Raw genomic sequence first — 26,149 nt, forward strand, 5'->3', positions numbered from 1 at the left:
ACTTAGGAAGTTGACTGTGAGATAAAGACAGTAGGGTTGATCAAGTTAGTGGTATAAAATTCCATGTAATCTTGGTCAAAAGATCCAATATCTCAACAGCTTGTCCTTGAGACAAAAGTTAAAGGTAAACTAATGATTAGTCATGCCATCCTTATGTGAATGGCCTATTCCCCGGTTTTGTCTTCAGACCCTCAAGATGAGGTACCAGATTCTACTTGCTTTTTCATTATATTTGTATAATTGTATACAATGTTAAGCCAAAAAGAAACAAAGGGAATATACATGCTTATTTTAGCGAGATAAATTCTATCGTAGATGTTTTGTTCCATGCAAGGTCGTATCCAGGGAGGGGGTATCGGGTTTGAACCTCTCCTCCCGAAATTTCTGTTCGACTCGTAAAAACGTAACGAAAATGCATATGAACTTATTTTTGATGAGTTTTTAAAATATTCTTTTGAACTTAATACCATTACTACATCATTTGACATCATTTGTCGGTTGTGTGTTTAGGTTGCGTGCTCAGGTCGGTTGTGTGCATAATCTTTCGCTCAGGGGAAGTTTTGGAAGGGATCACCGGTGATTTATTTTTATGACGATTTTCATGACGTCAGGTCTCCATGATTTTAGTAATATCCCTGCCACCATTGCTGTTCCACTAGTCGCAATCGTAAATTTGATTTCTCAAGCTCAATTTTGGATTCCCTCATAAGACTATTGAATTCAACCTCGAGTAGGGGGCTATACCTACTCTTTTTATAATAAATTGAATACCAAAATGCTTATTGCCTCTTAAAAATGTGTTTTAAGCTGCAAAATAGGGCTTTTGAGATTTTGCTTGGATTTGGTAAACTTAATGCATGGATGCCCATAAGAATGGGAGATGGTTACATCGGGTATTTTACCTTTCTAGTAAGACGAGAAAAGCATATAATGGCAAAAATCTTCGATGTTGAGGCAAAGACGTTACGCTTCTCTCAAAAAGGAACAATTTCTCCAGCCTTTACTCAGCTCTAAAACCTCAGAATGGAAAAAATATACAAATATATTGCAGGCTTCTCAATTTTATGCGACAAATTCGACAGGTAAATGTACATTTTTAGGGATTTAACATTTTAAAAAGTATGTAAAAGTATGTTTCCGAATTTTGTTCTATCTTTTACGGCATTTCAACAAAAGCTTGGAAGGGCCTAACCTAATGCTTTACCCATAATTGATTATATTTTTCAGTAGTTCACCTTTTCTATTTTCCCATCCCCCCTCCCCGATGAAAAAAAAAAAAATCAATTTTACGTACCAGCAATGAAACGCAATTTTGTTTTCTTCGTTCTAGGACTTTCAGGGGCCTCAATGCACAAAAATGTAGAGGGGGCCAGAGAATTTTTTCGAAATCTAGAGGGGAGGGGGGCATTTTTTTAATGAAGATCCCTGAAGAGGCATTTTACAACGAAGATACCAAAAAAGGTTATTTTCGAAGCTAGGAGAGGGTAAGTGCCCTCTCCCCCAAATATGTTCTGGATACTTTCAAGTAAAACTATGCAAACAGCTAATTTTGTAAATATATATAGAAAGATCTTTCTGGAAAACTTTTTATCCAACATGACGCGGTACATATTATCTTCAACCAAGAAGTTGATTACCCGGGTATATCTGTCTTACTATACCCGAGGGAGCCCACCAATCAGAAGCCGAGGAATTTATGTTTGCGTTTACATGATGTGGTGTCTAATCAGTTCTTCAGACTTGTTACATACTTGTTGCAGAAAGGTTCTAAGTGTTAAACAAGGAAGCAAGTGTTAAAGCTATTGTGCCTCAGAAGACGTTGCAATTTTTCTCACTTGTTTATATTTTCTTTGCTCGCAAGAGAAAAACCTTGGATGAACAGTTTTTAGTAATGGAATAAAAGACATACTGAGGTATTAAATTACAATTTATACGACTAGGCTATGTTAATCATTTAAGATTTCTCATGAGGCCATTTAAACGATTCAATATAATTTGTGAAGATACTTGGGAGAGAAACCTGGAGAATAGGTTATGAACACCTCTATAAAAAAAACACGAGGTCTTTTTGAAAATTTTGTCAGAAGTTGGGATATGTGGGCTGGCCTGGGATTGGAAATAATTCATCTCTGGACTTACCTCTTTTTTTAATTCTGTTTCTGGAACAGCAGAACATTAGTTTTGACCTGAGTAACCATCCAACGTGAACTTGAAATTGCTTTGTGAAGTATAAGAGTGGTCAATATTTATTTGGCCTATTAAATAGTTATAATTGAGCTAAAATGCGATGTTGTTTGAGTTGAGCACAAAAACGTTTCATAAGCGTTGGATAGGCTAGCCTATTTTGAGCGGAGTTCAATTTCGTAGGCATAGGCTAACTTTGCAAAAGACATGGGCCAGTCACAATCTCTAGATTAAATTTGTCTCTCATAAATCCCTCTTTCCTTCACTACTGTAATATTAAACCAAACCCATTGCATAAACCCTCGGTGGACTAAACAAGTCTTTTATAAAAGGAAGCACAAACCTAATTTTGTCTTCCTACGAGTTAAATTTAAATATTCATGCTATCTCCCTTAAAATTAGGTTATTTTTCGATAATGTCATATATCTGCTTTTTTTCAGTGGAAGCAGGTGTCATGAATATAAGACCCAAAAATCGTAACCCTGGCTGATTAAACTTGCAGTTACAATAGTATGAATTTAACCTTGCAGATTAGCGCGTAAAGACGGGCTTGTTCAATTAATTTTGACGGACACTAGATGCTTAAAACTACTTTAGGTTGAGAGAGAAAATTTTTCCGAGGATACGCGGGAAAATGGAATTGTAACCCCAAACAGAGGATCTATACTTTGAAAGGTCCGTTTTGAGAAAAATATCCCGTTATAATTGAACTGGAGCTTCAAAATTAGATTTGCCTAAAAATTCATTCTTTGATAGAACCTATTTTCTGCATAGAGCGAATTTCTTGTAAATGTAGCTTGGCAACTTACCTGCACAAGAAAAGTGTTTTGAGCTTAAAGAGATCTAATAAACTTAAAAACTCTTTTTTACTTTTCTTAGGAAATCTTTCAATTCGCCTTAAAACCTTCGCACCTAGGCTATGCTCTGATAGTTCAAAAAGAAAAAAGAGAATCAATTGAAGCAGGAGATTGACATGAAATTATTTTTTGAGCTAGGGGCAAATCACATGGAAAATACAGAAATTAATATAGAAAATTCAGTTTAATCAGGGCATTTTATTCTAAAAAAGGTTCTAAAGATTTTAGCTCCTTATAGTCAGTTTTATCTGAAAACGAAAAAATATATCTCTGTGGTTTGTATAAAACCAAATTTGTATGGGGAGTCCGGTGACGAATGTATTGGGTTAGTCAATAAGGAGCGGAAGCGCCCTCTAAAGTTTATTATTTTAAGGCCATTTTGATGATCGGAATTTCAAGTAAAGGTACTTTTCTAAAATCCGGGACACACGCATCGAGACAAACAAAAATCAGATAGCCATTACCCGGCAATTGGATGTCTGGCGCAGCATAAACAAGGGGTTCTCACTCCGGAAACTATATTTAAACTTTAGGGGGTGAAGGTACCTATGTTAGGTTAGGCTCCGTATTTAATATATGCTATTCTTTACCCCATAATGTGCAAATATATAGCCCAAATTTGGGTATTATCCTATTATGCGTACCTCTCTAAAAAGTCAAGTTTGTTTAATGCTAATGAAATAAAATAAAATAGGATTAATAAATAATAGTTTAGAAACAAATTTGGGATATATATTTGCACATTAGGGGTGGGGGTAAAGCATTGCATATATTAAATACGTAACCTAAACTAGGTACCTCCCCCCCTAAACCCCCCAAAAAAACACAGTTTAATATCGTATACGCAATGAAAACCTTGCTATCATTGCCTACTCTATAACAGTTAAGACGTCAAAACGGGTTTTTGACGTCTTAACTCTATAGTGATTAACCCGAGAGGCCCGCATAATGAGATAGTACCCAAATTTGTTCATAAAGTATTATATTTTCATCCTATTTTGTTTTATTTCATTAGCATTAACCAAACTTCACTTATCGCACGTGTCCCGGACTTTAGAACAGTACCTAAATAAAATATCTTCCCCTAGTTATAGCCTATTTAATGGGTTCATTTACTCTTGATACATTTCAACAAGGTAATAGATTGCAATCATTTATTTTTTAATATTAAACAAAACAGGATTCACCCCTCGCTTTAAACCATTATTTAACAGAGTTTGCAGTTAATTAGCTTTGAACTAAAAACAACCATATCTTAATTTCTTTTTTCTAAACTCAGCAACAATGATGTATTGCACAGAGAAACCGTTTTCATTGCACGAAAGTATATTTGTGTCACAAGTCTTGAGGGCTTTAATTATTTCGAATCTATTACTTTGATCATTTAAACTGTATAGTCTTTTTTTCTTTTTTTTTATGATTTGTGTAACTTCGTCATCAACTATTAGAAATTGACCTAGTTTATTCAAGATGAAATCTGTAATCTGTGATGAAAGCTGTAAATTTATGAGTGTGGAATGAGCTGTTTTTTTTACTGTTGTTGCTAATATAGATCCTGTGTTTAGTCTCGGTAGTTTAAGCTTTTTGAAAAACGAACGTATTAAAAGACGGAATTTTATGTAATGATTTGGTGAAGATCTCTCCCAGTAAAGCCAAATGTTTTTTTGTGGTAGAGATAAAATGAATGTGTATTAATTTAGGTGGGTTCAATAAAATATAATGACAAATTTAGATATCTGGAAACCCAAGCAGGTTCTATCTATTCAAATCCAATTGCCAAAGATTTTCCTTTTCGACCAAACGTCTAGGCAAGGGCGGATCCAGGATTTTTTTGGGGGGGGGGGGGGTAAAATAGGTTGATCCGATAAACTTGCGTCAGGAGGAAGTTTAATTAACGCAAACTTGCGTTAATTAAGTAAATTACACTGTTTTAGACTACGTTAGGGGGCACGTGCCCCCTCTGGGGCCGCCACTGCGTCTAGGGCTAAACAGGAAGCAGATCGTCCGCAGTTGGGGTGGGAGGATATTGTAAAGAAGGATTTATGGGAAATGGGAGCTCACTGGGAGGGTGTAAAGAGGGAAGTGTTTTCGTTTAACTTGAGTTGGAACTTAAGCCCTAAATTCTATGATGGACTAATCTATGCGCAAATTGAAGGTAGCTTTTTGGTTATTCGGAAAGATAAAAATAAGCTTCTCAAACCAACTTTTTGCAGTTTAGACTGTCCGCTTCTGTGGCACTAGCTTGACCTAAAAATTATCGGGGAGCTTAGGTTATTTATAAATGTCAGTTTTTTACGACAGATGTGGATATAGTCCCGGCAAGTTTGCAGGATTTTTTCGGGAGGGGAGTGAATAATAGGAGAAAATATATTTAATAATTTGAATAAAAAAGGGTACTTAAGTATTAAACGTACTCTTTTATATAACGCAATGAAACCAGTCACGAAAAACCTGCTAAAGACGGGTTAATTTAAGAGACCGCTATAGAGTCATGCAATGCAAACCGTTGTTTTCATTGCGTTTACGATGTTTAAACTGTCGTTTTTTGGGGGTTTAGGAGGGGGGAAGGTACCTAGGTTAGGTTAGGTTACGCATTCAATATATGGTATGCTTTAGCCCCCCCCCCTAAAGTGCAAATATATAGCCAAAATTTGTTTCTAAACTATTATATATTCATCCTATTTGATTTTATTTCATTAGCATTAACAAAACTTAAATTCTTGAATAGTATATAAAAGAGTACGTTCATTATTTAAGTACCTAAAAAAGTCCAAAGGAATCTAGAAATATATAGGACTTCTGGGGGGGAGGGCTAGGCTCTGAAGCCCCTTCCGCCTGAATAACTCCCTGCTAAAATATGCATATGGTGTAATGCGTTGGCTAACTTTTGTTTTGGCAATCATAACTGCATTTATGGCTTTTGCTCTTTCTGCGGGGCCAGCCTTGGTCAATCGTTTTTTAAATTTCCTGTTATTTTCTATTCAACCACCTAAAATTATTAAAACCCCTATTTTCCTTTGTATCACAAGATATATATTGCACTGACTGGAGTAAATCTTAAACCGAACCTTTTCAGAAAAGGCGGTGGTTTCATTTAATGTCCACATTAATATGATTATGTGCACTAGAGCATTAGAATTTAGCTTCTTTTTACTTTTAATAGAACTGGGAAACGCTATTACGCCGAGTGTTTTCAGGTTTTTTCTCTTGTGTAACTTAATTGTGCGCCAAAGTTAAATTTTTATTATAGCACTAGTGTTTTTAAATTTAATTAGAATCATATTAAGTCACAGGTCCAGCTTGCCTTTATTCTGTATATTGAATGGCAAAACCTACCTAGATTGGGTCTTGCAGATTCACACCAATTGAAGGAAAGATTATTATCCGAGCCGCAATATTGTCACACCTGTTGATAATAAAAAAAACACATGAGTGATCATGTTCTTAGTTCATTTTAGCATCACAATTAGGCTACAAAAGTGTAAAATTAGAATGGCAGAAACTTGGTCTAAAAAACCTATTTCAACACACTTTTTCCCGACAATTTTCTACTGACATTCTAAGCCTAAGCTCGTTTTTTCGCTCGTCAAAGTGCTAAGATCTTACTTCTTCAGATTATTATTTTTGCATTATCAAATTGCTAAGATCTCACTTCTTCAGATTATTGTTTTTGCATTATCAAATTGCTAAGATCTCACTGCGAAATAGAACATTGAAGAGAGGACTTTGATGATAACCTCATCAAAGTCCTTAAATATGTTTGCAAAAGAAAAACCTAAAATTAACTTCAGGGTCCCCAGATTTTCGTTAAAATCGTTTTCTGTCAAAACATGTAAGATCCTAGCACATTGATTTGCTAAAAAATGGGGCTTGTGTCTCTATCTTTTGTCAGATTAACAAATAGAAGAAAAAACAACTGTTCTATCAAGCTTCCATTTTTTATAATTTCTAAATAAATTGCGCAGCCTTCACACTGATCGTTGAATCGTAAAAATTGCTTTAAAGTTGAACGTAGCCCAATTTACCAAATTACGCATGGGACACATTATTGGTATTGTAGTAGTGCTTAACCGATGTATTGACAAGTGTGATTGCAGTCTGAATCGGACAAAAGGTTCAACCTTAGGTTGTATTAAATGAGATAATGATTTTATTTACTGAAAAACATGACTCATTTTAGGAAGAAAAGGGAGGACCATAGAACCGTACGCGCATCCGGTCATCTTCCTTCGACCATTCATGAAAGGACATTCCTAAAGTCATGAAAGGACATTCCTAAATTTTAATTTATGCTTGAAATATTTGCGAGAATGATGCTACATGGAAGCAGGGGGGAAGGTCTTTGGAAATACACCCCTTCCCCTGTAAAAGCTCATATTTTCTCATTCTTTCCAATGAAATTTTTTTTCATCGATAGAAATAGTTGTAAAGCAGTTTCTGATTATTCTTTTTATAAAACATTGCTCTTAGCGTAAGTCACGAATGGCCAACCGTATCAAACACCAATTAACGTTTTATTTTCTGTTTCAGAACTGTTGACACTCAAACCGGTGAAGTAGTAACTGTTTTGGGTTTTGGTGAATATTATACCAGTGATTTTTACAGGAAGAATTTATTGTCTTTTTTTGACATTTTGTCCCAGTGAAAAACCAGTGTGACATTTGTGTGTTTTTAGTGATTTACATCTGATAAGAAAATTTCAAGGAACATAATGTAAGTATCTCTTCAAATTTATAGAATACAATTCCTTTGCTTATCAAAATATAAACTGAACCAACCATAGAAATTTTTTAAAGACATATCGTTAATCGTTTTTTCAAGTGTGTTCGACAAAAATCATTTTCAGATTGTCTGTGTTCAACCCAGCGATTATTTCAAGCATTTCATCTTACGGGTTCTTACGGGTTGTTGGACACAGGTTCTTCAAAATCAGAGCGAGCCAGTATAACATGGTGGAACGCGGGTTCTGAAAGACCCGAATAATACGGGTACTCGAAATGATAATTTGCACGACCCGTGACTAGCTCCTTGTTGGATTTGGGGTGGACTGAAGACGGGGCTATTATGTGCGTTTGGGCGTCACAGATTGTAAAACAAAACACAAGATACGATATAATTAAAAAATAGGGTAACAAAGGTTTTTTTAAGATATATGACATTATTTACGTGATAATATAAAAGCCTTTTTTTGTAATTTGGAAGCGAAGGTCCTTTCTAGACCTTGCAATGCTTTGTAGTTGAACTGTATTTCAAGTCCCAAGAAGCATAAGAAAAGAAACAAAATGAAAATTAAGGATTGAAAAGATTTCAGTGTGAAGTTATTTCCAACTTTTTCCTTTTGACAGTTACAAAGTAATATCTTTCATCCCAACATGGAAGTCTTAAAACAGGCGAAGACCGATTTATATTTCTCACCGCATTGTGGCCGTGGACCATGGGTGTATCGTGCGACTTTTACATATGCATGATTGACTTAAACCTAAATACTGGCTAGCAAATTTAAATGGCAGATTATGATATGCAAAAAAAAGAACATGGTAATAAAAATTCGCATAAGTATCCAAATTAAGAATTACATTACTTATTTCAAGTCTCTTCTTAAGTAGTAGCATTTTTGTGTAACATTCACCCCTGGCAACTATTTGTAAAATGATAGAGTCCATTCTTTTTATTTTTGTTGTCTTATCCAAAGAGTATAGGTAACTTATAAGCGTAGGAACTGACACTAGTATCGACAAAAAAAAAAAACTGTCCACGACATCTAGCACGTGGTGACACTTGGCATTTTTACAAGCCCGGTAATCATTTTTCTGTCAAGAACTAAGATCAGATACTTATTATCACATTAATTTTATTAATTACAGTAATTATATCAATTCTTTGTATTACGCTAGAAAAAATGTCAAATGTCGCCAAACGCTAGATGGCGTTGATAGTTTTGTTGTCGACACTACCGCCAGTTTTCCTTCTTATAAGTTATCCATACTCTTTGGTGTTTACTATAAATTTGGCTGACAGGGGATGGCGGTCTCACAGAATTTCCGCTTACCTGTAGCTAGTGTCAGTTGGGCTATTTTTCTTTATGCAAAAAAAAAAATGAAAAGAAGTAAAAGTGGTCTATGCTTTTTCGATTGTTGTCATAGACTACGTTCTAGGTAATATAAATTTTCATGTACCTTATGTTTATCCTTACCATTCACATAGTTTTGAATGTATCTTAGCCAGTCATATGGTCAACAGTCTGAACAAAGAGAATGGGAAACTTAAAAGAGTTGGATTTTCGACGATTTAACGTGGAAAAACAGTTCAACGCACGGAAAAACCCCTTGGGACCCTTACAATATCAACGTTTGGTGGCTTCATTAAAAGTAGGGAATTTAAAAGGAAAATGGGTGCTGGTGTGATTAATCTATAATGCAATAGAATTAAATCTGAAATTTCTGTGTAACTAATAGTTAATGAGCATTTTATTTTCAAAATTATTTCAGGTCAAAATCCAGTCTGCACAAAGCAGGCCTACCTACGTCAGCTTAGGTGAATCTTGGGAAATTCAGAAAACTACTTGATTTTAAGCTTACAAGCCTACTGGGAACAGATTTCTTTGCAGCGGTTTTAACAGAATTTAGTAGCAGCGTTTACGAGCAGCTTGAGCATTACCCGAAGAGCGTTCTAATAAATTATATTGATATTTTCTGATATAAAATAAGATCGCGTAATTTGTCCTTGTCCAAGGGGAAGCAAATGAGACAAACCTCAAAGTAGATTCCTTTTTCTTCAAAACTTACACATCTTGTATATTTTATAATATCAAATAATAAACTGAATATATACTTTGCATAATATAAAAATGTGTGTGTTGGTCTCATAAAAAATATGGGTACTGGTGCATTGAACGTTCTCTTTTATATACTGCTAAAGAAGTCAAGTTTGGTTAATGCTAATGAAATAAAATAGGATGAATATATAATAGTTTAGAAACAAATTTGGGCTATATCTTTGTACATTAGGGGGGGGGGCGGGTAAAGCATACCAAATATTGAAGACGTAACCTAACCTAACCATATTGTCTTGGGCAATAACCCCTTATCCTGTAAAAATTCAACTGCCTCTTTTTCTGTCTTTGGCAAATCCTAAATTGTAATTTTAATATTCATATTAGATCACCCGTTTCACTCAATTCCACTCTAACAACTGTTTTAGTACCAGGTATCTGTCCCGGTATCTGTAGCATCTCCCGTTTGACATTCCATAAACAGCATATAAAAGTGTCCGTTGAATGCACTAGTACCAAAATATGATCCATGAAATCAACAGGCGTAACATTTCGCTATATGTACTCGAATAGTAAATGAATATAGTTAGCAGTCTGATGCGTGCACCAGACCTTATGAAAGGAGGCTTTACCTGTGAAACCTCTTCCAACCCAAACTTTTGATAAACAATTATTGATCCAATATTTCAATTATTGAATCAATTTTTGATAAAATAATATTTCCAATTAAGAAATGTCCTGAAAAAGAATGTCTGTGTAAATCATTGCATATGGATGTTTTCTCAAATCTTGAAGTTTTGTAATCTAGAAAATTAAAATTAGTGTTCTGAGACATGTACAAGTGTCTTACATAAATTGTGACATAAATAATATTTACAGATCTTGAAAATATTTAACACGCATAACTTTTACCGTATTCCCCAAAAGTTTATGAGTAAAAACCATATCCAGGATTTTTGATCGGAAAGGGTGTATTTTGTTTTCAAGCTTTAAAAAACATCTATTTTTTTATACATTTTGGTTACAAAAATTTCGGGGGGGGGGGGTTCAAGCATGGTACGGTCTTGCCTATGAGGTCTCATATTTTTTGCATTAAAAACATTTCTCAGTGATAAGATTTTTGTGTTAACAAATAGAAGAAGATACATTGTCAAAATTAATGAAGTCAATATGTTGCGAACAAAAGATCAATTGATAATTACATACTGCAATTAGTTTCCACATATTCAGAATATCAATATACTAATAAATGATTATGTAAGCTTATTGATTACCAGAAGTAAACCTCATAAACAAACTATACCATATAATTGCAGCTTTGCGTTCAGTGACTCCATCTTGACATTGAATTAATATTTTGATGCCTCTTAGCTAAAGAGTCATCTGGAAATAGACCAATTTTCGATAGCTGCTATTTCAGATAAGCATAGAAACCTTGTTAGGCTTCGTGGCTTTTTCTCTCATTGGTGCTCATTGTTTCAAACAAGAATTTTAGCCCTAGAAATATGAAGCAACCGCTTTCATTCTCACTAATTATAAGGACTGCTTTATTGGGCTGCTTCTTTTCTTATTAAGGCCATTATCTTTTAAGCCAACTGATATAGCTATTAGTCAAAATTTTTAAGGATTTAATAATAACATATAATGTCAAGATAAAATCTATATACCCAATATGTTTTAAATTAGAGAACTATTTAAGTCTATGCCTCTCAAGCAAGGGCGTAATTTGCTATGGGGCAGGGGGGGGGGCAACTGCGTACTATATGGTTCATTTTTTATTTTTCACTGTCATTTTCATATGATTTGGGAAAATCACCTTCAACTCCCCCCCCCAGGATTTTTACGAAATTACGCGACAGCTCTCAAGCATCGAAATCTGCAATATGTATAAAGAAAATATATTCACATACAGAGGTAACTAACGGACTATTCAAAGAACCCATAGGAGAATTAAATCACTCTTCCACAGAGTTAACCACAGTTCTGACCCAAAAACTGTAACACACTTTTTTAACTCTTGGACAAATCATAACTTCAGGTTGGCTTATTGTTTCAGGTTCAGGTTCAGGTTCATACATTTTTATAAAAAAAAAAAAAACTCATTGTTAAAAAAATTCGAAATAAAGCAATATTATGATTGAAAAAGCGACCGGTTGGATATCATGCATGCCAAATCATCAAACCAATTAAAATGAAAAAAGGGGAAAACAATAATAATAACTGAAAATAATGATAAATATATAATGGCACAAAATATAAAATAAAAATAAAATATCTAAAAAAAAAAAGAAAAAAAAAAAAAAAAAAAAAAAAAAAAGAAGCCTTCTCTCGAACCATTAACACTACCAAATTCCTGAAAAGAAATGATTTTTAATACGGTTTTTAAGTTGCGGCACACTTTCAGCTTGACGAACAGAATCTGGGAACGAATTCCAAACTGACGGGCCCATGTGTTTGGTCACTTGACTCGCTCTGGTTGTGTTCCGTGGCTCAGATGCAAGACTATCCGCACTCCTAGTCGAATAATCGTGATAAAACGAATTAGGCTTAAAAATATTCATAAAAAAATCCGGTGCAAAACCATTCAGACACTGAAATACAAAAACTCCAATTTGATAATCCCTTATTTCACAAACCTTTAAAATTTTAAACTTTCTAAAAAGTGATTCAGTGCTATCAACACCACGATCATACCTTCCAATCAACCTTATAGCCTTATTCTGCAGAACTTGAACTCTTCTAAAATTGCAACTAAAATTACTCGCCCAAATCAAACAACCATAATTTATATAAGGCACTATCATGGAAAAACACAATAAAAGCAGAATTTTTAAAGGTACAAAATTTTGAAAACGGTTCCGAACTCCAAGGCCTCGCGCCAGCTTGCATGCTATAATGTCGCAGTGTTTTCTCCAACTCAAGTTTCGATCCAGGATGAATCCCAGATATCGGATCTCTTCAACTTGTGATAGCGGTAGGCCATTGTAAATAATGACACCAGGGAGAGTGGGAGCAGAACCAGTCCTCTTAAACATCATGAAATTAGTTTTTGATGCATTGACGCTAAGTAGGCTAGCACAAACAAATTCATGCAGGCCATCCAGCGCCTTATTAGCCTTGAACAAGAGCTCTTGCAGCGACTTTGCTGCAATCACTGAAGCCGTGTCGTCAGCAAAAGAAGTAACTGAAGCTCCGGAAATGTAGAATCTCATTGTGTCTACAAATATCAGGTACAGGAGAGGGCCAAGAACTGAGCCCTGTGGAACACCACACTTTATGGGAAACGGCTGAGAAGATTTGTTACTCAAAGTCACTCGTAGCTTCCTTTCACTTAAATACGATTCAAACCAATTTAAAACACTACCCTTTATTCCTAAATAACACAGCCTTTATAATAAAATCTTAAAATCAACAGTGTCGAAAGCTTTTCTAAAATCAATAAACACGCCCATGCACTGCTCGCCATTCTCAAGTGCTGAGTTGATATTTTCCAGAAGATGCTGGACTGCCTGCGTCGTCGAATGTCCTTTCCGGAAGCCAAATTGACCATCGTGTAAAACACTAATTTTCATCAGATACTCATAAAGCCGGTGATGAACAATCTTTTCATAAACTTTTGAATAAATCGGGAGAATTGATATTGGTCTCCAATTAGATATATCAGTTTTGACTCCACCTTTGTGCAACGGTACAACTTTAGCTATTTTAAGCGCACTCGGAAACATCCCCTTTTCCATAGAAATATTGATAAGGTATACGAGGACAGGAAGCAAATAAACCAGAACCGACTTGAGCGTTGTAAGGTTCATTCCATCAACTCCTGCACTGTTTGACTTAATCGTGCTAACAATTTTGCGTACCTCCTCTTCAGTACAAGGCTGGAAATGTATTTCGAAACCTCTTCCTCGCTCATCAACTAAACTGCTTGATTCGAAAACATGGGAGCTCCTTGCTTCTTCTTGAATCTTGCAGCCAATTTCAGAGAAATATTGTCCAAATGCGTTGCAGATTTCCTCAATTTCTTCCAAGGTCCAATTATTTAGTATAATTTTTGGCTCTGATGGCTTCATAGGACATTTTAGAAGATCATTCACAACGTGTCATGTTGCTTTGGTGTTGCTTTTACTTTTTTGAAATACATTGATTAAATATGCCTTCTTTTTTTTTATTCTTATGTCATTTGCCCTATTCCTTAGATCTTTAGACATCCCATGGAGCTCATTATTCTGCGGATGATTCAGATGCTCCTCACACCCCCCTTTTTACAAGCACCCCCCCAATTAGAATCCTTATCTGCGTGCCTGAATCCAAATAACGCAACGTTATATAGCCTACGCTTTCAATAGCCTGAATAAGAGATTTTCTGGTCCCAACACTGTAGAACCACGAAGTACCTAGCAGAGCGTATCCAGTTTTTTTTTTTGGGGGGGGGGGGTATTTGTAGGGGGTTCCCAAAAAAACTTTAAAACGCGCATCAAAAATTTGTTTGCTCTTTTTTGTTACGTTTTTACAAGTTGGACGAAAATTTTGTTTTTTACGAGTTGGACGAGGGATATGGACTACCAAGGCCATATCCCTCTGGATATGGCCTTAGTACCTGGCCAGTAAGATAACTTAAAAATAGGCGGACACAACTTTAGGAGGCAGGGAATTGGACAATTTTTTCCTGGGAGAGGTCTAAACAGGGTTGCATCCAGCATTTTTTTTTGGGGGGGGGGGGGTAGGGAGATTTACAAAAGGGTTTTTCAGAGGTTCTATAAAAAAAAAAAATTAAAAACGCATCAAAATTTGCTTATATTCATTTTTTTACGTTTTTACAAATCGGACAAACATTTTGAGTGGGGTCCAAACCCCGTAATCTCCCCTTCCCCTGGATACGGTTTTGGGTCTAAACTAAATATTCCAAAAGCAGATTTTTGTTCCTAAATGTCAAACTATTTTTGGGGTTCATTCAGATTTATCTTAAACCAGAAATATCCCATTATTCCTACCCTATTTGCAGGTGTAACGTGAAATGTATAATCTATGTTGCACTATTTACTGGATGCTATAAACATTGGCTAACTTAATAAAACAAGACGTACACACAAACAAGGAAAACCTTAACAAGACAGAGCAAACTTCGTCCGGTTGTCTTGCTTTGACACTAATTAGTGCCAATTAACAGGAAGACTATGATTTTCATCATCAAACAATACAGCTGCTAATTCAGGCAGGATCGGCGAGAAAGAAGACGACCTTACTTTGTAAATAAGCCTATCATATCATGCTATTGTAAGGCTTTTCAAGGCAATGAGATTGACTTGCTTTTGAATGGTAATTAATCAAAAGGAAAAAATGAAACATGCATTTTGAATTTAAACTGAACGCCCGAAATGGTGGTTTTGTATGCTTGTATTGGCTTTTAATTAAAAAAAGGAATTGTGCCTAAGAAATAGACATTATATTCGAAAAACAACATCACAGTCATTGTTGCAGCTGTAACCGCAACCTAGTAAAGGACGAATTTCGCACTTGGGATCTTTCCCTGTTGGGATCGATTCGGATCTTTCATTTCTGTTTACCTATGGTGGGATGGACCAACAGCCACATTCTCAGAAGGAGGGGGAATATGAAAAATTCAAAGATTTTCCAGGAACTCGTCATTTGCACGTTTTTTGAGTTGTTAGACCTGGATGGAGGCAATACCGGCGCAGACCCATCGAACAATCCTCCTGGGTTATTCCTACATATTGGTTCTGTGTATGTCATCTCTAAAATTTCTAGTATTCTCGAAAGAGCCTAAAATTAATATAAAATTAATTAAATGTAATAAAATTAATTGTACAATAAAATTAATAAAACCAATTTGACACATTATTTACGGAAGAAGAAATTTAGACAATGACATTGGAAAACTTTTGTTGCAACCATTTATGTATCTAGGTTAGTAATGCATATTATTGTGAACTACTTTGAAGAAGGTATATAAGATAAACAGGCTATAAAAGATGCAATTGATGTGGTCAAATCTGGGGTTATTGCTCATTTGACGGGTTACAGTTAATCCTGACTTCAAGGCACGGTAGCCAGTAGGATTTTCACTTTATTTTCCACTTAAGTTTAGTTTCATTAAAGCCATGTGTCAGATATGCCAGCTTAATGGATGCAATCTCAATCAAGAGTATGAACTTGCTTCTGAATTTGCTTTTTGACAAAGAGTTGGTCTTTTAAAGTTTGTTCAAACATGGTTAATTCTGATTACACTAATTAATCCCAATTATAGACCAAAAGAAGGAAATAATAGTAGGGTGTGCAACGCTTGGAGGGTAAAATATCTGGCATGTTATCAGATTGGGCCGTGGTCTTCATTGGCTGCTAATTAATGATCCTCAAAGGCTAGTTCAAGTTCTTTATTAATCAATAAAAATTTTTTGATAAAACTATCAAATTAGTGACCCACAGTGAGAATAACTCGTATGCCTAGTGTTTGATTTAAGCCACATCTTTGCTTGGCGCAGACTTCTTGAAAAAAACTGCAAGTGTTGAATCCATGACTGTTCGAAACAAAAATTGTGATAAAGGTTACAAATAAAAAAAAGATATTAGTCTACAGTTAGGCCCATACAAAAGGAAACAATCTGAACTTCTGTAAACAGCTTAAAAAATTACTAAAATACTTGGTTGGGTCATTCCTAAAAGTGCTTCCTTTTACTTTACCTTTAATTTGCAGAGTATTTTTCCCATGCATTTTTCTGCTTCTTCGCTTCGTCAACGTTGCTTCTTTGACGTTAAATCTATTTGAACAAAGAGTGGCGTAATCAAGAATCGGAAATGTTTAGTTTGTGCTATATATTGCACGTTAAGGGAGACGATAAATTAAGGTGAAGTAATTTTAGGAATGATATAAGTCAGGTTTTCAGGATTATTAAAAAGTCGTTTTAACAATTTTATAGCGTTTCCTTTTGACTCGGCCTAACTGAAGACTAACACCTAAGAAACCTCAATCCTAATATGAATCGAGCTCAAATCCCCAGGAACAAACTGTTTGATTCGGTCTGCTCTTAAATTTATTAATAAACTAACAGCAACTATATCCCTGACTTATAGACACCCGATTAGAGAGAGGGGGGAATTTTCCTTCCTCCGGGCTCCAGTCTGTGCAAAAAATGCAACTAGAATTCAATGATAATCAAGCGTGTATGTTGCTAATCATTTATATTAATTGAAATTGGCAAGCCCATTTCAAAGCTTTATCATTTCAAGTCAAGTTTCTGCCAAAAAAATAGATGGCATGTATGTATCTATGTTTTTAAATGTGCTTCCCAGCGTGCAAAAACATCCTCTTATCCTACCAGTTTTAGACATTTAGTGATTATGCATATTTCATTCAGAGAATTCCATGTCGGCTTGAGGGCAAAGTGCTGAAAACCGGCAATTTGTTTTATGATGATTAAAATGCCCATCCTTACTCCATTCATTTTTTTATGCACAAATAGGGGTCAGTTCAGTCATCAAACCGGTTACCTCTCCCAACTATATACATAGGCTATTTCCTGCCAATAAGTGAACAGCTGTTCTTTCCCTAGACGAAACACGATGTGTGACTTGGGTTGCAATGGCTACAGCATGGTTACAAGATTTTCTCTATACTTTCACAAATGTTAGAACTAGTTTTTTAGACTATATCCGATTTCTTTTCACCGACGAATCTAAAATCACTGGCCGTACAGGCGAATGGCTTTGTAATCACAATTGGGGTAAAAGTATGCTATCAAATAAAACATGTAACATAAAACATCCTGCAAGTGTTATTATGGTCTTGAAATCGGTCCATTTTTCCCCTTTTGGCCATAATAAACCATGGCAAATAAAAAAGAAAAAATATCTTAGGTTCATCTTATTCACGGAGTCATCTTCACTATTTATTTAACTAATTTTATAAATAACAAATAACGACAAAACTGTCAACGTTGAGACAAAAATTGAAAAAAATGTAATTTTAATTAGGTCAAGGTAGAATAAAATTACTGAGGTGATTCAATCCATAGAATTCATTTAGTAATACAAGTAGTGTAGAGCATAATGCTTCTCGGGTATCTGCTGTATTAAATGAAAAATCACACCAAATTCACATTTACTGGAAATGGATAGGACTTGAACATTATATTTCCTAAAAAAAATGTGTATACATTTTAGGGAGAAGAGACGAGATCGGAAGAAGAGTCATAGATCATATCTGTGACTCCAATAATTCAGATTGAAAAATAGACGTGCGGTTACAGTAAGGCAGGGGATATTAAAGGGACCAAGGCCAACTCACAACCTCCTATAATATACGTCGATAAAACTTTTGTTATGAGTTAAGGGTCGAATTCGATCCTCCAGTATTTCTGATTGAAAATCTTTGTATTATTCTGGTTCAAACAGGGTGCCACATTCCTACCTTTCTACTAATTGTTGGCAGGAGGGATTCTGAAGGGACCACAGAGTTAGGACTAATTCCTTTTTATTGGCTTTGTGCCTTTAAAATAGCAATAAACTTAGAGTTTGGTATTCAATGAGCTCTTTCCATACTTTTTAAGATCATCCGTTCCGTTTGATGTCTCAGCGAGGGAAAAAACTATACTTGGGAGGCACAGAGCATTTTTAATTGCTCAGGGATGTTGCGTTGACTATGATACTCAATTTTGCACCCCCTGTTAGAAAGGCATCACGATTTTTCCAGAAAGTAGTCACTTATGCACCGACAAAAATATGTAGTTTCGTAAAAATCACCTCCAGAAACCCTTTCTCGTATCCCAATGGATACGTGGGCTCCAGATTACGAACATCCTGATCTAGGAGTTCGTTGAGTTAATAGTCTATTTTCAAATCCTCACTTTTTATCTAGAAAATTCTTCGAAGTTGCCATTTTAGATGGCCAAAAAAATTGGTTTACCTCTGAAAATAGTATCTTATTTTATTAGACTGCTTTTCTGTCGGAAAACACTTCTGGAGTGATAATTTTTGAAATTATGTTATTTGCTAACTAACTAGAAGAATTAACCATTAGGATGAAATCAAATAGAGTAGATTGTAAGATATAATATTAAGCTGTCTGAATACTGGTTTCAATAGGCTTTTAATTTTCAGGTTGTTAATGGTTTTTACCTTATACGGTCGGACTGAAAGAACGCTTAACCCAGAAAAATGTAGTTAACTATGATAGCCATTTCACCATTTGTGTGGAACAAATTTATATTTGCTCCACAGTCTTACTAAAAAAAAAAAAACTAGGAAAATGTATAGAATGCTTTTTTGCTACTTAGTCTTTAATAATATTAGTAATGCAGTGGATACAAAGACCCCGCCTCCCATGAGATTTGTTGGACAGATTTCCCTATAAAAGTTGTTAAAATGTGTGCCTAAACGAACTTGATGTTGTACCTGTCTGTACATGAGTGTTGCAAACATTTTATGCTAGGGCTGCCGGTGCTTGTGGGTTATTTGAAACACATTCAAGAATTACGCTTAGGTTACTTCCCGGAAAACCGGTTTCATAGCTACAAAAACAAGTGACGGATTATACAATGCATTGGACTTAGACAGAATGCACTGGACTTGTATAATTTAGGCCACATATTTGCACACTAGGGAGGGGGGGTTAGGTTAGGCTTTCGTAATGTTGCTTCTAAAGTATTATTTTGTCATCATGTTTTGATGTATATATCAAAACTCATCACTCTTAAGCAACGTTTTTTCTTTTTTATCTGTACACCATGGTCGTATCCAGGATTTTGTTTCGCGGGGGAGGGGGGTATACAAAAGGATTTTTTCGGGGGGGGGGTACAAAAAGACTTTAAAAAACGCATCAAAATTTGTTTATATTCGTATTTGAAACATTTTTACGAATCGGACAGATATTTTGAGGGGGTCAGACCTCCTAACCTCCCTCTAAAAAGGCCTTGCATTACACGTACATTGACATCGTCTAAAGGCCCTAATTACCGAACGAAAGCGTACCCCTCCCAATTTTATTCTTATGGGTGAGATGGCCGAACGAATTAAACTGACTTGCCGTGAGATATACAGCTACATATATTAAGTACTACTGAAATCCTTAAACTGGCTTACCTGTTTGAATTGGCTTACCTCGAGGAATAAAATAGAACAAGTTAAATACTAGAGAGATCCTTTCCTAGTGCAGAGCTTAGTCAGATTCTTCCTATCTCCTTTTGAAGTATAAAGTAAGCCTTTTTGAAATTCTGTCGAGCTCGACAATGTAGTAATAGAAGCAGATGGAAACGATAAAAACAACCTGCAGTCAATCAGACGAATAAGATGATTTCTGGATTACTAAAGATCTACATATTAAATGAAAAGAAAGGCTAATGTATAACTACATATTAAGCAGGCAGCCGAATTAAGTAATAAATAAAGTGAAAGGGTCTGTCTGTACCCTATTCCCTATAGATGCTATCGCTTACTTTTGCGGCTCCGCTTTTCAAAGCCTTTTTTGGCACCAAGAATGACACTAAAAACCACCTATGAACAAAGAACGAACCTTTGTTCAAGTCTTGCTGTAGTCCTTATTATTTGGGCTTGAATGTCAAAGCAACATATTTCTTGAAATTGCATATTACTATATTTTAACGGAAATACAGTTTCACAACCACATGTGTGAGAATTTTATCGGGAGGGGGTGATGAGTTTTTTTTTATTCCGGAAGCCGCGCAAGTTACTTAAAAATTTCACTTATGAACAAAACCACACCAGTAAAGTTTAGAGACTGGAAATATAGTATTTCCATTTTAGTTTTTTCTTGTGAAATGTAAATAGAAATTCGATAAAACCAATGCTAAGGCAGCTTTGATCTCGAGCTCCTTAATAAGCTTGAGATTTTTACAACCTGCCCCAATAATTAGACTGCATTTTGTAAATAATTTTGGCAGTCTGTTTTTCATTTTTATTTTGTTTTGAATTTGTCCTCCGACAAATATCCACGCAAGTGGCAGCCTTTAAGATGCATGAAATGAATGCTGTTACATTCCTGCTATTATTGGAAACACAAAATTAAGATAAATGCTTTTTGCTCTAAAAAAAAGGTAATATCTTTTTTATAAATACTGTTGTTTTAAATTTGACCCCCTTAAGCCGATATAAATTACTGACTTCGTTCCTCATGGAAGTAATAAAGCTTGTTAACAATAATGTATTTGCTAAATACCATAATTTTCTATGTAAATTGCCATAAATTATATTTGAGGACACCAGCTCTTGCGTTGCAATTTTCAAATTGAGGTCTATTCTGGACACCAGGTAATAATAAAAACAATAATACAAGACTAAATGAAAATATATACCATGTCTAGCTAAATGTCAAAAATGGTGATTCTACATTCATTTTCATACAGTTTAAAATATGATGACAGTTAATGTTTAAATTGTATGCTGAAAGGTGATGAGCCAAGTATGATTAAACATTCCCTTTTCTGTTCTGTGAATGAAAATCATTGTGACAAAGCACCTTTTCGGGACATTATTGCATCTTAATGCTTTATTAAGATAGTAATCCTAAATTAGACATGGTTTTGGATTGTTTTTTTTTGCTTAAATAGAAAAATTATATTGTCGGAAAATCCTAACGAAAATTAGTGTTGTCGCCTGAAGAGTTTTTGGGAGACGGGGGGGGGGGGCTGCCGATCAAAATTTGGCCCCTGGCGCAAGAGAGGCCAGAACCACCACTGCCAAAAATATAAGTTTCCACATATTCATACAATGCTAAGAAACGAAATTGTTTACTTCCATTTAGTTGAATATTTGGAACTGGTACTTGTGTATTATCCAGTACACACTCGACAAGCGAAGTTAGGTTAATCCTAATGGAATATACCAAAATCACATGAAAATACAGTACTTTAGAAACAAAATTATGGAAACTATAACAAAGAATTGTGGTAAGGGGACCGCACAGAACGCATTATATTAAATATCTAACCTAACATAACCTAACGCAACCAAAATACAATCTTTATATATTAAATATTTAATAAAAATACACCTAAAACGTAGATTTCAACTGAGCCCAGGGGCGGATCCAGAATGTTTTTGTAGGGGGGAAGAGCAAAATAGGTTGATCCGAAAAAAAATTTGGGGGGAGGCGCAAAATAGGTTCATCCGATAAACTTGCGTTAGGAGCGAGTTGAATTAACGCAAACTTGAGTTAATTAAGTAAATTACACTACTTTAGACCACGCTAAAGGGGGGGGGTGCGCCCCCTTGCCCCCCCCCCCCCTCTGAATCCGCCACTGACTGAGCCTAAGCTACTTTTTTTTAGATACTGACAGGTATAAACCGGTTATTGTCTGATCTGTAGATCCAAATTCTCAAGTGTATACTGGATAATGCACAAGTACCTTGAAACTTTTATAATTGGAATTTGCCTGACTTTATTTTTACAGTAAATGAATAGTTGGATATTTTAAATTGTATCACTTGTATCGTAACGATATAATTCAGTTATTAATATCCTTTATCCTTGGTACATCATAGTTTGGCATAAGTAACCGGTAATCAGAGCAATTAGTTCCACTTTCTTATTCCGCACTTCTAAAAACGCCTTTTAAACAATTATGTATTCGTCTCTTTTTCAATTCCAATAGTTTAATTCTCAACACACGGTAACATAACGCATGAAAATGTGGTAACATCTCGTTTATGAATTAAAATTACTGGCTTAATTAAGCGTATTTAATTACGGAACACGTTTAATCAATATCGAAAATAAAATTTTTATATTACCCGTGCAACATTAAAATGTAATCGTATTATTATTTTTCATTTATATAATATTTCTGCGAAAACATAGCAAGTAAAATATTATTCGGACAGGACTGCTTGAAAATGACACATGTCGAGGCCTTAATAAGTCTATGTCTCGGGCTTGTTCTGTTAATCAGAAAGAACAGTCATTTGGCGTGAATAGACTCAACGGCCGGATCTTTCCCGATGCTGGGCCTATGAAGAGGGTGTTAAACACAATCCCCACCCCTCGTTGCTGTCAGAGAAATTGGAAATAAATATGAAGCAGAGGACTATGGGAAGAGATAAGGCCGTATCGGGGAGGGAGGTACCCGATTAGGCCCCTCCCCCTGGAATTTTGGTCCGACTCTTAAAACCGTAACAAAATTGCATGTAGAAAAATTGTGATGCGCTTTTACAGTTTTTTTTGTAAAACACCATCCGAAAAAAATACTCCCCCCCCTCGAACAAAACTCCTGGATACGCCCTTGGGAGGAAAGAATTCTGCGAATCAAATTAACACACGTGTCTATTCAGAGAAGCTATCCTTTACAGAATCCACATATCGTAAGGTCCTTTTTAGTAATAGAGCTACATTTGACATCCCTCTGAAAGAGGGAGGGGGAAACTTGTTTAATGTGCCTGGAAACTAAATTTCATGGAAAAAAAAGGAGAAATCACTATTTAGGTTTATTTGTAGTTTCTTTTCCCACAAGCTGAAAGTGAATAAGCTGAAAGTGAAGACGGAAATGGATTCATGGTTTGGGTTGAAATACCTCGCATGGGTTTGTGCGAGTCTCGAGAGATCGAAGCAGGGTTGAAACGCATGCACATAAGTTTTTCTTCTAGTACACGATCGTCAAAACTAAGTTAGTTCTAGTTCTGCCGGTTTGCCGTGATTGTTTGGGATACACAAAAGGAATACATCAGTTACAAGGAAGTCAGTGTCAACTTTTTAAGCTTTGTTTCAGTTCGACTATCTTTTCAGCAGACGTTAGGAATTCTTCCAGCAAATACTCAAGAACCATTGAGGTGTAGTTTGACAAAATTAAACCTTTGACTTATCCATATATGAATTTTCAGTCGAATCGATGGATCTAGTTAGAGCCACTTTTCATATATGTTTTTTTTTTCGTTCTAAATAAGAACAGATTAATTGAACAAAGATTGCTAGCCATGTGTCAGCTGAAAAAAGTTCGTTATTCCCTTTAGTTATTAATATAGAACAGCAGTAAGCTTAGGGTTTGTCTTAAATAATGCATACAAAAATTACTTTTGCCTTCCCTTTAGCATAAAAAAGGAGCATGGCGCAAGCATATGTAAACAGTACAATGTTCATGCATCTTTTATTTCAGTAGCCAGTTCTCAATAATATTATTGTTGGAACTATGTAAAAACGTTTTGACATCGCTATAAAATATTTTCTGGCAACTTCTAATAGCTTTCTAAAATTAATTTCCGAATGCAAAATAAAGTAAAACAATTACAATCTGAAGTTGATATGATGCATCAAAAATGACGGTACACGTTTCTAAGACGTCATCTTTAGGACACAATAATCAAACTTGGTGCCTATAATTCAAAACATCGAACCATAAACATAATATATTTTGATTTTGAATGTATATCGATCTAATCGCATCGGAAACAGGGTAGAACATACCAGTCAATCTGGGCAAGTCAATCAACCTTTTAATATAATAAATTAAGCTCTAGCTCTTAAATTAAGCTATTTAGCTCTAGGGGCCGTCTTCATTGAGAAGATCTTGCCGACCTGAAAAAAACGCCCATTCACGAGCATGTTAGGGAAGTTGACAACTAAAAATTGGTGGCGTCTGGTAGGGTTCATTGTCAGTTCCCAGTTCCGAGACTTTTAACACGCTCGGAACCTGCGTATGAGGTGGTGGGCAAGGCCAAGTGCATGACAGGAGTGTAAACATTGGGGGTTATAGATATTCGAACATATATGGAGCATCTATTCTTTCTAATCCCTCACATGGATTCCTGAGCTATTAAATTACAAAGCATTTAATATCAAAATTCGTCTGGACAAGTCTCTAGTTTAATTGGTTTCATTTGCAGCATAAATGTTGCCGTTTGAGCAAGAAATTTAAGGCAATATTTAAGTTTTTTTCATTAAATATACATCTGATTATCTGATAATTCATGCGCAATGTCATTTTCCGAATCAAAATCATTAAGTAGTCACATCAGATAATTTTATATCTCTCAGATAGAGATTTATCTGATAAACAGATTAAGTGGTAAAACTTTCATGAGACAGCTGTTGCTTTTAATCAGTTTTGTTTTTATTTATACTTTATGCTGGATTGCTACCTTTTAAAAATTTTTTACGTTACCACTTAACTGATAAATATGTTATAAATAACGATCGTAAATTTAGAAGGATTTACACTACTTAGCTAGAATTAAGGTGAATACACCATTTGACGCAACTTTTCATGCCATTTTCAAATATATTAAAAAAAAAAAAAAAATAAATCCGCTTTAACTATTTAAGCTATTCTCCACGAGATTCACATTTTACTAGTTGGCGAGCAAAGGGTTTTATTTTGAAATTTCATTACGCCTTTCTTGGGTAGTATTCTCATTCTTTTTCTGCAACTCCTTTTTTTTCTAAACATTGACTCTCCCACTTTGTATAGCATTCTCTCCAAAACACCAGCTTCGATTTAAACGACTTTTAAGATTTTTTATGTATATCCCTAGTAAAGTTTTTATCTAGACATTTTAGGGTGCAAAGACATTGATGCTACACTAGGGGCAGGGGTGTCGTTTGGGTAGGGGGGGCAAGGGGGCAGTTGCTCCCCCCAATAATTTGGAGAAAAAATTATTATATAGCCCATGCCCCTTGACTATTCGGATATGGACCACTCTTGCCCCCCCTCCAATAAAAATGCTGGATCTACGCCCCTGACTAGGGGCACAAGCAAAAGTATACTGATATAATTATTTCGCCTTTAATTATTGCCTCAACTGCTTTGCCGATCGATTCAGTAGAGTTAAAAACTGTAAACACTATTTTTAACTCAAAACTGAAAGCCAAAAAGAAAATGTGGGAAATGCGCAATGAAAGGGAGGGCTGAGTATAGGCTGATTTACCATACAATTTTAAAGATACCGAAATTTTGCTAGCGCTTATTTGAGCCAATCAGATTTTCCTTAGAATTACTTAATGGTTGAAAGGTTTTATAAGAAATAAGAAAACTGACTGGCTCAAATGAGCACTCGCTAAATCTTGGTATGGTAAAACCTCATTGTGAAGGACTAATCTGCTGACAAATTAATCTACTGACAATTAATCTAAACTAACCTGCCGACAATTTAAAAAATAACTAATCTAAACTAATCTGCTAACAATTTTATCAGAGGTAATTTCACTTTCATTTTAGAGTATCTATCTAATAGGATTAATATTAAAATGATTTAGAATAGAAACAATAGGATTTTCATTTGCCAGATGTTTGAGTGGAATTATAAAAATTTGATTTTAAAGTTCCCTCTTGTTCCTGAAAATTTTTATTGAACAATGCCATCTAATCATGATTATTG

General features: G+C 35.2%; 1 protein-coding gene across 1 annotated transcript in view; it reads left to right on the forward strand.

The window, feature by feature from the left end:
- The first annotated feature begins 1,759 nt into the window (after positions 1–1,759).
- snu (ABC-type transporter snustorr) overlaps positions 1,760–26,149 on the forward strand; it is a 106,757-nt gene continuing 82,367 nt past the window's right edge. Inside the window, exons 1-2 of the mRNA XM_089090809.1 lie at positions 1,760–1,913; positions 7,573–7,755. Coding sequence (XP_088946935.1) covers positions 7,754–7,755 — 2 coding nt within the window. The 5' untranslated portion in view covers positions 1,760–1,913; positions 7,573–7,753. The remainder of the gene's footprint in view (positions 1,914–7,572; positions 7,756–26,149) is intronic.

Source organism: Artemia sp. Qi Xiang Cuo, chromosome 6 (genome assembly GCF_049724085.1).
Source record: "Artemia sp. Qi Xiang Cuo chromosome 6, ASM4972408v1, whole genome shotgun sequence".
Lineage (NCBI taxonomy): Eukaryota > Metazoa > Arthropoda > Branchiopoda > Anostraca > Artemiidae > Artemia > Artemia sp. Qi Xiang Cuo.